The sequence below is a fragment of the Sturnus vulgaris genome, chromosome 3 (genome assembly GCF_052056855.1).
Source record: "Sturnus vulgaris isolate bStuVul1 chromosome 3, bStuVul1.hap1, whole genome shotgun sequence".
Lineage (NCBI taxonomy): Eukaryota > Metazoa > Chordata > Aves > Passeriformes > Sturnidae > Sturnus > Sturnus vulgaris.
In genome coordinates, this window is record NC_142245.1 from 65,407,962 (window position 1) to 65,421,259 (window position 13,298).

The 13,298-nt window shown below is 32.8% G+C and overlaps 1 protein-coding gene across 5 annotated transcripts in view; it reads left to right on the forward strand.

The window, feature by feature from the left end:
* Positions 1-13,298, forward strand: part of TBC1D32 (TBC1 domain family member 32) — a 74,118-nt gene that overhangs the window by 21,309 nt on the left and 39,511 nt on the right. For all 5 annotated transcript variants that reach the window (XM_014876716.2, XM_088161871.1, XM_088161870.1 and 2 more), the window contains exons 19-23: positions 1,504-1,642; positions 2,152-2,239; positions 3,688-3,806; positions 4,440-4,556; positions 7,898-7,986. In XM_014876716.2, the coding sequence (XP_014732202.2) occupies positions 1,504-1,642; positions 2,152-2,239; positions 3,688-3,806; positions 4,440-4,556; positions 7,898-7,986 (552 nt within the window). The remainder of the gene's footprint in view (positions 1-1,503; positions 1,643-2,151; positions 2,240-3,687; positions 3,807-4,439; positions 4,557-7,897; positions 7,987-13,298) is intronic.

Sequence of the window (13,298 nt, forward strand, 5' to 3'; positions counted from 1 at the left end):
TACCACCCAGCCATTTGCATCCCAATGTCATGGGGAAGAGAATCAGGAAAAAAAAATTGAGTTGTGATATGAACAGTCTAATAATTGAAACAAAATACAGTAAAACTGATAATAGTAATACTACTAATGGTAATAATAACATTAATAATAATGAAAAGGAAAGAGAGAAGTAACACGTAAGAGAAACAAGTGACACACAACTCAATTGCTCATCATCGTCTGACCGATGCCCAGCTCATCCCTTAACAGCAATTTTTGGCCAGTTTTCTGGGAAACTCCCTGCATTTTATGTACTAAGCATGACTTCCCTGTTATGGAATATCCCTTTGGCCAGTTTGGCTCAACTCTCCTGACTGTGCTCTCTCATGGTTTCTTGTGTAGCCACTCACTTGCAGAGCATGGGAAATTAGAAAGTTCTTGACTGTGCTAAGAGCTGCTTGGCAACAACCAAAATATCAGTGTGTTACCAGCATTATTATCATCCTAAATCCAAAAAACAGCACTTTACTGGCTACTTAGAAGAAAACGCAGTCTATCCCAGCCAAACCCAGGACAGTCTTTTTGCCAAAAGTATAGTGGTAGGTAGAGAAACTATCCTAGCATAGATCTCAATAGAGCTACAAAAGTCTTCCTGACCTTTGAGAACTTTCTTGGCTTAGAAAGTGGTGTCTGATCTATGTAAAATTGACTTATAGTTGATTCTCCTTGACTAAAGAATTTGGTTTGAGGAAAATGTGAATTAGAAAGCACAGAACAAAATAGCTCTGTTTATCTTACGCCTTTGATGTGGTGCTAATTTTAAATGCTGTTCTGCTGAATCATATTTACACCTTGAAAATATTATGTAGCAAGATTGGCAGCATTTTGGCTGAAAGCCTAATACTTACCAAGTGAAAGGTGTCCTTCCTTTTATACTGAAACTTAATGTCCCTTTATAGAAGTTTGTATTCATTAAGATAAGAAATACAAAAGTATTTGGGAATCTGAAAATTCTGGGCAATGTTGATTTTCCATTTACTGCTCTTAGTATGTGAAGCTATTGTGTAAATATGGCACCTTTCTTCATAATTCTGTACCAATTTCTTGCAGGAACCTTTAACTCCTCTAATGTGAGTTCCTCATAGTGTTTTTACATTGCTGAGAAATTCTGTGCCTGTTTTGCCAACATGTAACTGTATTATCTTAAGACTGTATAGAGTCAGATTGTAATTGATACATATATTTAAGGATAGCATGGGTCTTTTGGTTTCCCATTACATCATCTCTCTCTTCTGTGTTCCTACCTAACCCTAGTTTTGCCACACTGAGTTTGAATGTTCACAGAAAATGCAGTCTAGTATATTATATTTTTTCCCAAATGCTTTTTTAATCTAACATAAACATATAAATTAAGCATAGAGTCCAGTGAGTACTGTTATTTTTCAAAGTTAGGAATTGTACTTTTTCTTTTTTCGCATGCTTTTTTACATATAGTTTTTAATTACTATTTTATTACTCTTGCAGTCTGTTATGGGAGGAGACTTTGTTAGATGCCTTGCTAAGTTTTTGTACCACACCCAAAGGACTATTTCTGCTGCATAGTACAGGTGCCATGGATGACTGTGTGGACTTTATGTTTAACAGTTTATCAAAAAAAATCCAGGTAAGCATTGCAGAGTCTTTATAGTTTACTTTTTACTGTAAAGTCTGAAATGCTAGAAAATTTTTTTTCTGTACTTCTAAGTGCAAATGTTTTTAGACGGTGTTGGTAGGTCATGTTGAAATCTAAATATGCTAGACAAAGCTTGTAATATAAATAGATTATCAGATAATGTGCATTTTTAGGAAAAAAAAAGTAATTCCAAAGGTATCCTACTGAATGAGTACAAAAGCATTATAATACTAATGGTTTTATTTGCTCATACTGCATTTCTCAACCACAGTATTTTGTGTTTAAATTTTTATAAGATACTTGATAAAGATGTTTGGTTGGGAATCTGACCCTGGTAAGTCTGTAGAGGATAATATCTATGAACTGTTCAAGTCTAAACATAAAGTGGATTAAATTCTATAAACAAGTTTAAGGAAGATCAATATTTAAGTAAGAGATCACTTGAGAGTTTCATGTCTTCTGAATAACTAACCCTGTACTTTTATACTTCTTATCAACAGACAAATGAATATGAAGACTTTGGTAATAGAATCATTGTTGCACAAATGGCAACAACACCAATGGCTGCAGTAGCTCTGCGGAATTCAGGTAAATTGAAGAATGATGTTATTATGAATAATTGCATGCTGTAGTCTTGCATTTTGGAAAAAGACAGTGAGAAAGATGTTAAAAAACTATCAACTGTGTAAAATAATTACATAGTATTAACAAAAACTCCTAAATGTTTGTTAATCTCTTCTTGATGGAAATTAATTATCTCCAGATTTCAAGTTATTCATTAATCTTGATGCAGCATTTTAGAGTTTATTTTTTCTTCTGATATTATGCAAAATCTTCACTTCACTAGTTTGGATTTCCAGAAATTTCCTGTTGGTGTGTCTGTTTAAAAATAAGTTTGCAGGTGCTTCTTATTGATCTACAGATTAGAATGAATAACCCTTGATGTTTGTAATTTGTATGTACATTTCCATGGTTACTGGCTGCTCAAAGGGTGAGGAACTGCAAGGGCCCGAATGTCATTGGTGCAGTTACACATTAGCAAGATGTAAATGAGATTGTGCTACGAGAAGAATTGTCAATTCAGACAAAGTCTCTTCAGAGTCAATCTCAGATAACCCAACTGTTAACATATCATATCATTAATAGTCCAAGTAGCCATTATATTAAAACTATAATCTCATCAATAAAATGAAGGTAATGTCTTCAGTTGCTAAGGAAGTCCATGAGGTACAAAAGTTTCAAATCATCTCTTTGAGTATCTAGAAGTGGCTGGTGTTGACTAAAAGACTGTCAGAAAGGCAGGCAAATTCTGCCAGTCAGAGAAACTGATTCGTTTCTTATTTATGCCTCTGGGATTTTTCACAAAGCAGGGAGCAAATCTACTGAGGAGTTACCCATCTGCCCTGTTTTAAGATTTTCAGCCAAATTGCTTCTTATGGCCCTTTTATGCCCTTTGGCATCAGAGATAAATGATATACCAAAAATAATCAGCATTGATTTTCAACCCTTACATTTGTAGATTTCAGAGTTAGATGGCTCTTTCCTCTTCTATTTAAACATTTAACAATTTAAATTCAGCTAGTAATGTTTCTCTTAAAGTTGGGATTTTTCTAGCTCTTTTCACTGTGGTATATTTCAATTCATTAATGAGTTATTGTAAATCTGTATTTTTAGAACCACAGAGACAATGATAGCTAAACCTTGATCCATTGCAGTTAACTTTTTAAAGAAGGTCAGAAGCATATATACATAGAAGATATATAAACATAATCCTACTCTAGTGTAATAGTCTTTGGAAACCATTGCTGCAGATTGTAGATAGAACGTAAGCAGACTGCTCTAGAAAGGTAAAGTAGAAAGGTAAAGGAAGAAAGTTTTGACTAAAGGATTGAGAATAGCAGGGATAGTAACCCTAAGGCAATCTGTGTTGTGAAATTTCAGCCTTCAGTATAGAGAATTTTGTGAATCTTAGTTAGAATTGTGGTGAAACGTATTTCTAATATGTAACTCATGATTAGAACAAACATTTGTTTTAGGCTTTATAAAGGCACTTCTGACTGAATTATGGGCTCTTTTGGAGTGTGGAAAAGATGATTTGAGGATAACCCAACCCAGACCTACTCCAGTTGACCCTATTGACCAAAGTTGTCAGAAGGTGAGAAATTATTTAATCTTATGTTTTTGTATGGAAATATATAATGCTGTAGTTCAGATAGGATGATGCATATCTTTCTGTAATTTTTCATTACAACTATACCTGCTTCTTGGCACACGTGTTAAAATTGGTATAATACACTAGTTACATGATGGCTGATAAAGGATACTTGTGTTGCATGGCAGTTGACAATGCCAAGGATTTATGAAATATGAATCATAGGATCTATGAAATAATTAATAACAGTCATGACAAAACTAAGTCTTAAATGCTGGCCATCAGTTTATGTCCAGATTACTGAAATAAAATCAGAAAGAATGATGTGTTTTAGAGTATTCTTTGTCTCCAGATTTTAGAATTATGTGTCAATGAAATACTGTAATTTTCAAAATTAACTTGATACATAATAGATATTAGATAGATAATAGTGTATCAGACACTACTGCCTTTTTAGATTACATAGATGCCTACCAGGGTATGCAGCCTTATTTTGGGCAGATCTATTTATGTTAAGCTCAGCCTGTAAAAGATAAGGACAAAGTTAATGTAAATGGCAAATACTTGCTAACACTTATTTGGATGCACTTAACTGATCAATATTCCCTGTTGTCCCTTCTTTTTTTCTTTCTCTAGTCTTTTTTGTTTCTGGTAAATGTGCTCACTTACCCAGCAGTTTTTGAGCTCCTGAGTAAACAAGATATACCAAATAAACCCATGTACTCATTCCGTGAAGTACCCACAGATATAATTGTAAGTGTTTTGAAAGGAAAATACTTCTGTGAAGACATGTTTTCCTAAGAAAATGTTATGGTTATAAAAGAGTAAGTTTTTTTCTTATTGAAAGATTTTGAATTTTTCTGCATTTTGTATTACATACAGCATGAGGGCAGTATATGCACATATCACTTCATATTAACCTAAATTTTCATTTTGAAATCTTAAAGGTAATATAAACTTTGTTGCCTAACTTAAAGATCATCTTTCCTGACTTATGTTAGAATTGTGTTTTTCCACAGATAAAAGTAGCATAAATAGACATGGTTGTATGTGCATACAGTTACGTATGGGAAAATGTTGAAAAATATGTATACTTGTATTTTATTCAGCATTGCTCTCTCATACTATCTATGGATTTAGAAAGAATAACAGAAAAAAATAAAACAAAATGAAAACACAAAAGCCCCATACCTCAGGCTATTTTTTAATAGGACATATGATTCACACAAAGGAAAAAATCAGTAATTGGAAAGCTACTGATTAAGATATGCTTCAGAAAAAATAGTTTCACCATTTCCATATTTAGTATTATTTTGTATTCAGTCATTCTACTGCAGTCAATTACTGCTTTTTTCTCATTTACAAAGCACAGGCAAGTAATTTGTGACCTTGTGTGGCAGTTAAAATCAGGGGTTTTTTTCTAATGAGTTAACACTTTAAATTGCTATTATGTTGAAGTGTTTGTTTAGCACGGGCTCTGGATTGGTGATATTTTAAGTTGTTTAGAAAGAGTTTATGGTAATAGTATGTGTTATGTTTGGAAGGGATTTTTGAGTTATTTTTTTGCAATATTGTTTTGATGATTTCAGGAGGAAATTGCATGATAAATTTCATTTTTCCAATTTACTCAATGCTAGTGTGTTCACCAATGGATAGCTTTGTTCAGTTACTAAGATTTTTAAAGAACTGGGAGTGAGATCGGTGTATGCTGAAGATGATAAGTATTTGAGAGCTTTCAAATTGTGGTAGGTTTTGGGAATGATTTTTGTAACTTTTGAAAGCCAGTGTTATTTTAGCTTTCGAGGTCCTTGAGTATTTTTTTGGAATGCCATAGGTTTCTAGAAATGCCAATACTGATACAATTGTTCAAAGTTCCCCGGGGAGATAAAGATGTTTTGGATGAGGCTTGTTTCAGTTAACTGCAATGCAGCAGTGGATTATAGACATCCAAGGTTATAACAGAAAGGAAATAGTCAGATCCTCTGATGAGTCTAAAGTACTCAGAAAACTTCTGAAGTTAAGAAGGTATATAGGTTTGTTGCAACCATGTTTTTGAGCAGTGATTGAAGAAAGCAAAAGATAAAAGATTTTGACCAGATATAACTACAGGAAGCAAAGTAAAAGCCACTTCTGTGCCACTAGAAGATTTTATTTGAAATTGCTAACTACTTTGTGTGTGTTATTTTTGATTTATTTCTGAATTGTGTCACATTGCCACAGAATGTGACTTGTTTATGCTAAACTGCATTTGCTAATGCGCAGAACTTAATCATTTTTGTATATCTTTATTTCTTGAATTCCCAGGATTTAAACATTTTTACCTCCTTTGTATTTTTATCTGACTATCTGTATCGTTGACTGAACAGATTATCAGTTGAGTTTTTGAAACTTTTAACTGTAGACTAATCAGATTTTTATTTGTGCCCTTAGGAAAATTTTTCTTAATACATGCAAGATTTCTGTTTAGCATGTAAAATTATTTTGGAAAATGGAACACATAAATGAGGGTTCTTCTGCCTGCCTTCAGTCTTTGAGGGCTTCTGCAGTAGATACAAATTCAGGGGAAACTAGTTTGGACTCTAGACTTCTGGCTTTGAAAGACATTAGAACAGATGATTGTCTTCAGTGATTAGATGGTTTGTCTTAGGTATTCAACATAGATGACATCTGACCTGTAATATTTAAGCTATGGTCTGCAGCTGAGCAGTGCAGATCTATCCACACATTTTTTGGATGTAATCCTGTGTTAGACCTTGTTAATTATCTTCCTTCCTAAAATCCCAAATCAGAGCTTAGTCTCCTTTCTCAGTAGTCCTCTCTCTGTGCCTGCTCTTTGTACTCATTTGCAGCTCCAAGCTTTAATTTATAAATGAGAGAAGGAGGTTGATGCCAGACAAATATCCCTTGGCATTTGACTCTTTGTATGCACAAATATCTAAAAAAATCTTAAATCCCAAACAAATTGCTTGCATTATCAATTTTATGAACAGCCTTGAAGTCTAAGTTGAGTTTTTTAATCGAGAATTTTATTGTAAATATACAATGTGGAAAAAGCTGTCTTCCCCACCGCCCCAAAAATCTAATAGGAAAAATATATTTCTAAAACTGCATTTTAAATAATAGTACATTCTATGAAGACAATTTGCTCTGAAAAATTCTAGATTTTTTTCTACTATTGTGAGTTTTACTTATGATTTTTCTTTTCTCAGTTGAAAACCAGAGCTTTTGTTGATTTCATGAAAGTATGGGTTTTAACTTTCCCTTCATATCTTATTGAAATGACTCATTGATCTAATTAGGGGAATAATAACTCCCTCTGCTGTCTCTCTGCTGTCTCTGAAACTGTACTTCTAAAATGTGGAGAAAATAAAACTTCGTGTTTAGTCGAGATTAAATAAAACTCATAAGGATTTTGTAAATCTGCTTCTTCTGACCATAGCACAGGAATCTGTCTCTGACATGATAACATCACTGAATATTTCTGTTAATTCCTTAGCTTTTTTAACAAAATAATTTCTTCAGAAGCAGTTTGCATATGCAGTGAGCCAAAGGGGAAGATAATTAGGTTGGCTTTGTGGAAGAAGTGGGAAGCAGCCACAAGTCATTGTCTGTTACATGAGATGCTCCAAGATGGAAGGTGTAAGCCTCAACATCTGAGCCAAGCCTTGCTAAACTGAGCCTAAGTGGCTGTGTCTTCAAGCATGTAGTACTAATCAGTGTGAGAAAGAGTTATTATATTAAAGGAGTTGCTGTTCTCTTCATTAAAATAGATATGTACACACTTCAAACATACAAAAAACATTTTAATTTTATGGTTGAGTACTAAAGAAGAACTAGGATAATTGATACTTAAGGATATTTTTGTATGTTTATATTTTTTAACAGAGTTTTTTTACTAACCTTCTACATGGTTAGGAAATTTTTGCCTTCATTTTTTGCCTTTGACTTTTGTGTGGAAAACTCCTATTACAGAAATAATTTCAGTGTGTGTTTCAATAATAGCTTTCATTCAATAGTAAATATCCCTATGAAACTATGATGTGCATAAATTATAAAAGCATCCATGTTTTTTTACATTTCTTTTCCTTTGACAGGATATCATTGACAGGCTTATAATTTTGAACTCAGAAGCTAAAATTCATTCCTTATTCAATTATGAACAATCCCATATATTTGGTCTGAGGTAAGATGCATGTTTTTTATTCTCTGGTCACATTAACTAAATAGGATATAATATGCTTGGATGTGTTACTTCTGAAAAGATAACATTGTTTGGGTTTTATTATGTATGAAGGTGAAATTCCCCCTTCTTTTACCATAAGAAGATTAAATGAAAAATGGCCTACAAACTGAGAACAATGATGAATCTAATCTTATTATCTGTAAATGGATGTATTGTAATATGAGAAGCAGTGATAGAAACTGCATGTTATTTTGCCTACTTGACTGTAAAAAACAAGTTGTACATCCACTGTACACCAAAATACTAAAATTATTTTTGTGATGTTTATGTCAGTTTGTTTTTTGTGGTCTCCTTGTACTTATTATAGTTTTTTGAAGTATTTGTTTAATTATCACCTATTTCACAAAATCTTAGTTTGAGGAGTGTAGCATTTGATTCCAAATATTTCTAGAACCTGACTGAAGAACCCTTTTAATCTTAAAAGATGCTCACACTGTAATCTCATGTATTTTAATATTTAGTGCTTAATAATTTTAACATAGAAATTAGTTTCTGCATTTTTATTCTGTTTTCCAAGGATGAATATATAAATCCTTGAATTCACATTTTTGTTAGGAATTTATTTTAGACAGTTGAAATAAAAATCTATTGGATTGTACTTCATGATATGGAAAACTTTGATAGCCTTGCTTGAACAAGATACAGTCTAACTGATTAAGTTCTGAAACATTAGCTTTTTTGCATCCATATTGGTTCTTTGATATCACAGTAAAATTATTTCATACTATATATGAATAACCATAAGATACAGCATAATTTTTTGATAAGGATGAGTACAGAGGATTTGAACAATGGCAGAGATTGAAGTTGGGAGATATATGATTTTGACATATAAACAGAAGTTATAAATGCTCCTTTGGAGGAAATCACTAGTTTATACAGGAATGAGAAGTCTTAAGATGAAATTTGGAAAATAAAATACTGTTCTTCATTTAGGATTAGACTGACTCCATAGAAAACTTGACAGAACTTCCATTGATTTAATTAGGACCAAGAGAAAATGAGATGTTTTACAGTTTAAAATAAAGAGTGGTTGGGCACTGGAACAGACTCCCGAGGGAAGTGGTCAAAGAACCAAGCCTGACAGAGTTCAAAAAAGCATTTGGACAACACTCTCAGGCACGTGGTGTGATTCTTTGGGTGTCCTCGTGCTGCAGGGCCAGGAGTTGGACTAGATCCTGATGGATCCCTTCTAACTCATAATTTACAGTTTTTAGAGTATTTATTTAGAGTATTAAGTCTTGCAAGTAACTGTGGCCTGTGTTACCTGAACATGAGAGGTATACAGTTAATTTTTAAGTTCTGTGATTTTTCCTGTGTATGCTACTGACATCCATGTTCTGTAAAATGAACCTTGCCTTGTGTGCCAAGGTTTGCTCCTTGATCAAATTCCATCAAGAGTTCTAAGTTCAGCAGTAGATAGACCAAATAATATTAGATGTTTAACAGATCTGAAAATGTGGAAACTAGAGCAAAAGATCTACATTTCTCTTTGCTGTTATGTAGAAATTAAATATTTAGGTGTTTGTGATAATTGCAGCATCGAAAAACAGTATGATTTTGCGAAGCATTTGTCTAGAAACATTTCTGCTAGACTTAATACCGATAGTACAGCCAAACCCACATTCTTTTAATTGTTCACAGATCTACACAGCCATACGCTATATTTATATATGTGGCCCACCCAGAGCTGTGTGCTGAACTTGAGATCTGTTTAACTTGCAGGTTATACTCTAAGGTCCTGCTTTTGTTGTTCAAAACAGTTACACATTTATTTACATGATTGTTAACAATTTCTGCAATTTAGAACTAAACTACACTTTCCTTTGTATGTATACTGAGCTTCAGTGTCTTCAATTATTTTGGTTATTAGCTGTGTAATTGAATATAAGACATATATAACATATACATATAATATAATACATAGATATTTCCACAGTCTGTTTAATCCAAAATGCACAGGTGTATATATATTAATGTTTGTAGTGTTATTCTTGCTTTCTCTGGTGGATAGTTTCCTTCATTTTGAATAAGTATGAATTCTGAATTATAATTTTGTAGGACAGTCTGGTAGAGGCTCTACTGTCAATTTCCCTTTTCAAGGTTAATTACTGTCTAAAGTGGTGTGCATGCAGTAAAAATCAAAGGGAAAACATATCTAGCTTTTAGGGAAGTGAATAGCCAATATTTCTTAGTCTTCAAAGATACTCCCTATGGTGCATTCATATAGATTGGGGTTTGTGTGGTCAAGGGTGAAGTACTCAGTTCCACCACAAGATGTAGTCTATTTCGAATCTGTAGTTCTTTTGGTTTTCTTGTTGTTATTATTTGGTTTTGTTAGGGTTTTTGTTTGTTTGTTTGGGGTTTTTAGTTTTTGTTTGTTTTTTGTTTGGTTTTTTTTTAAAGTTCTTGGAAGTATCTTAGGCTAGGATGGTTCTTCAGTAGTGTCAGAGACAGTGATCTGGTATTCCATTAATTGAATCTATTGATGAGATTTGTTCACTTGAAGGTCCTTTTAAGCTTACTGGAAAATATGTTTTTAGCATTATTATTATTACTTATTTATTAAAGGGAAACCTTAGGCTAGAAGTTGAAGATACGAATAGAAACGTGTAAGTATATAGACAGTTCCTGATTTGTGTATAGAAAGATTTTCAAACTGTCAGTTCAGTTTTCAGCTTCAAAGCAGATTTACACTTTATTTAGAATCGAGAATCTCCCAGTTGGCCAATATCAGTTGATAAAAGAACACTGAAGCCTGTCTCAGGCACTCTTTTGTACAGGCTGAAAATATGGACACACAGGAACTAATGCAGAAATTCTCAGTGGTCTTTCAGTTTTAGAAGATTCTGAACTTGCCATCAGAGCACAAATCCTACAGAAAGGAAATTCGGAGCAGTGATTAAAGCAATATGTTTTTAACATATTAAACACAGAGTATTTTCTCAATTTAATGATCAGCTTTATTTCTCTGATGCAAGTGTGCCCATCGATCTGATTTTAAAAGATACTGCATATAAGAAATAAATTTTCTTAAAATGTGACACTGCAAGTCTTCCACGCTACCACCTCCCTTTTAAGGCCAAGCTCTTTGAATCTCTAACTTATAGTAATAAAGGAATCTTTCAGAGTAATGATTTTATATATTATCAACACAATTTGTCTCGTATTCCAGTACAGTAAATACATTCATGGGTTTTGAGTCTTTACAGTGTGCCAAGAAAAGATATGCATAATATATATATTTTCAAAGTCTTTGCCTGAAGCATTATTCAGGCATTTACATATTGCTGTTCTCTCTATTCAGAAAATAAGTTTTCTGTGAATGTTAGTGACACTGTTTTTTTAGCTGGATTAAAGTGTGGCAGAGTAAAAATTTCTACCTTTGATAATCAGGTTCCTGTCCCTAAACAGTATCAATACCTCAAAATTAATTCAAAGATACTCAATTAGTGTTGGCTTGAGTAAAAAACAGAAAGAGAAACAGCATTACAGGAATACGCATAGATTGTGGGCAGTTGGAGGGGATAAGAGTTGTTTTACAGGCAGCTTTTCTAACATTCCCATTACTTAATAGAGTATTTTTGTAACACATTGTTGCTGGACTCTCTTTTTGTGGATATGTGATAATATGGCAGGGATTCAAAATATTCAAAATATTATTTTATAAAAAAAATAATTTTTATAAAAATTAATTAAAAATTAAAATTTATAAAGGTTCAAAATATTATTTTGACCATAAGTCAATAAAACTCTTAAATACTGTGAAGTCAAAAGATCTTTTGTATGTACATTCTGAATCAGAAGAACCTTTGTTAGCTCCACACTTGTTCACTGAGGTGCCTTCTGCTAGTAAGCATCAAGTGACAAGGAGAGCACTCTGTTAAAGAGTTTGGCCTGCAGGGAAATACCTGGAAAATTGGAGGATAAACCCTTTTTCTTCAGATATGCAAATTGTGACTGTCTAATTTTAAAGACACAATGTGCTTGCCTATCATTAGAGATACCTGAAGATAACCCATTTTGTAGAAGTGTAATTTGAACTGCAATGAAAAATAGATTTATTTTAAGCTTCTGTAAGGCAAGACTGAAAACCCAGTGTTTATAACAATCCTCTGTGTAAATAAATGCATTTCTGTTTCTGTGGAATTATAGAAAATTGTAAATATTAGTCTAAGTTATATGCTCATGTGTATCAGCCTCAGGATTGTAAAGCTCCTGTCTTCTGCAAATAGAAAAAGAATATTGGCTTGTTATTTTCAGGTTTGTGGAATAAAGATTTTGATATTGTTAAGTTGCATTTTCTTTATCATATAAAATATCATGGTAAATATGCTTTTTATTTATATTTCCTTGCTTACCAAATGAGTGCAGAAAAGGATAAAAATGCATTGTATCTATTTCTGTTGCTCTAAAAAACTACCAGAGAAAGATTTGGGAGAGAAAATTTAAATGTCTTATACTATACTGAAATCAAAATCAATCAGTGTCTTGAAATTTGTCTTAAAGCAATATGTATCTATCAAAATTTCATCCAGAGCACTCCAGTGAAATCCAGGTGAATGAATTAAATGAAAAAAGAAATGTGATAGGCAAATGATAACTTTGGGAGTTTAGGAAATACAAATAATAAACACCCCTGCATTCTTCTCCATTACCTTTTTCAACTGCATTGTAAAATTGCATTTTAATAGTGAGATAGCCTCAGCATAAGAAATAGGTCATTCCTTAATTTTACTTGCATTATGTGTATTGTTAATTAAGAGAATGTAAAACTTCAGTGATTGCAACACAATGCTCTTCGTATTTAGTCTCTTTTTTCCTTTCTCTTTATTAAAAAAGCATTATGAATAGAAGAATGCAAAAATAAAAGAGGATAGGGTCTGGATTAGCGGTGTCTGCTAGTGGTGGGGATTTGCAACAGAATTATGTGAGAAATCTTCCTTATTATCTGTCATCATGTAGTTACACAGTTAATTCAATTTTTCACTAATTTATATGTTAATAGAAGTTTGTTAGGTTTATTCATTTAAAACAATTATTAATAAAATATGAACAGTAGATTATGTGATCAGATGTCACTTGTTGGTTTAATTTTTTTTCTTTACTTAACTGAGGGAAATTAAAACCCTTCACTTCTAGGTCCTCTAGGCTGGCAAGTGATGCTCATGAAAAGCGTTTTTGTTTAGCTAGGGAAACTTTTTATCATTATCAACCACATTACATGTCATTTTTGGTACATGAGGTAGCTG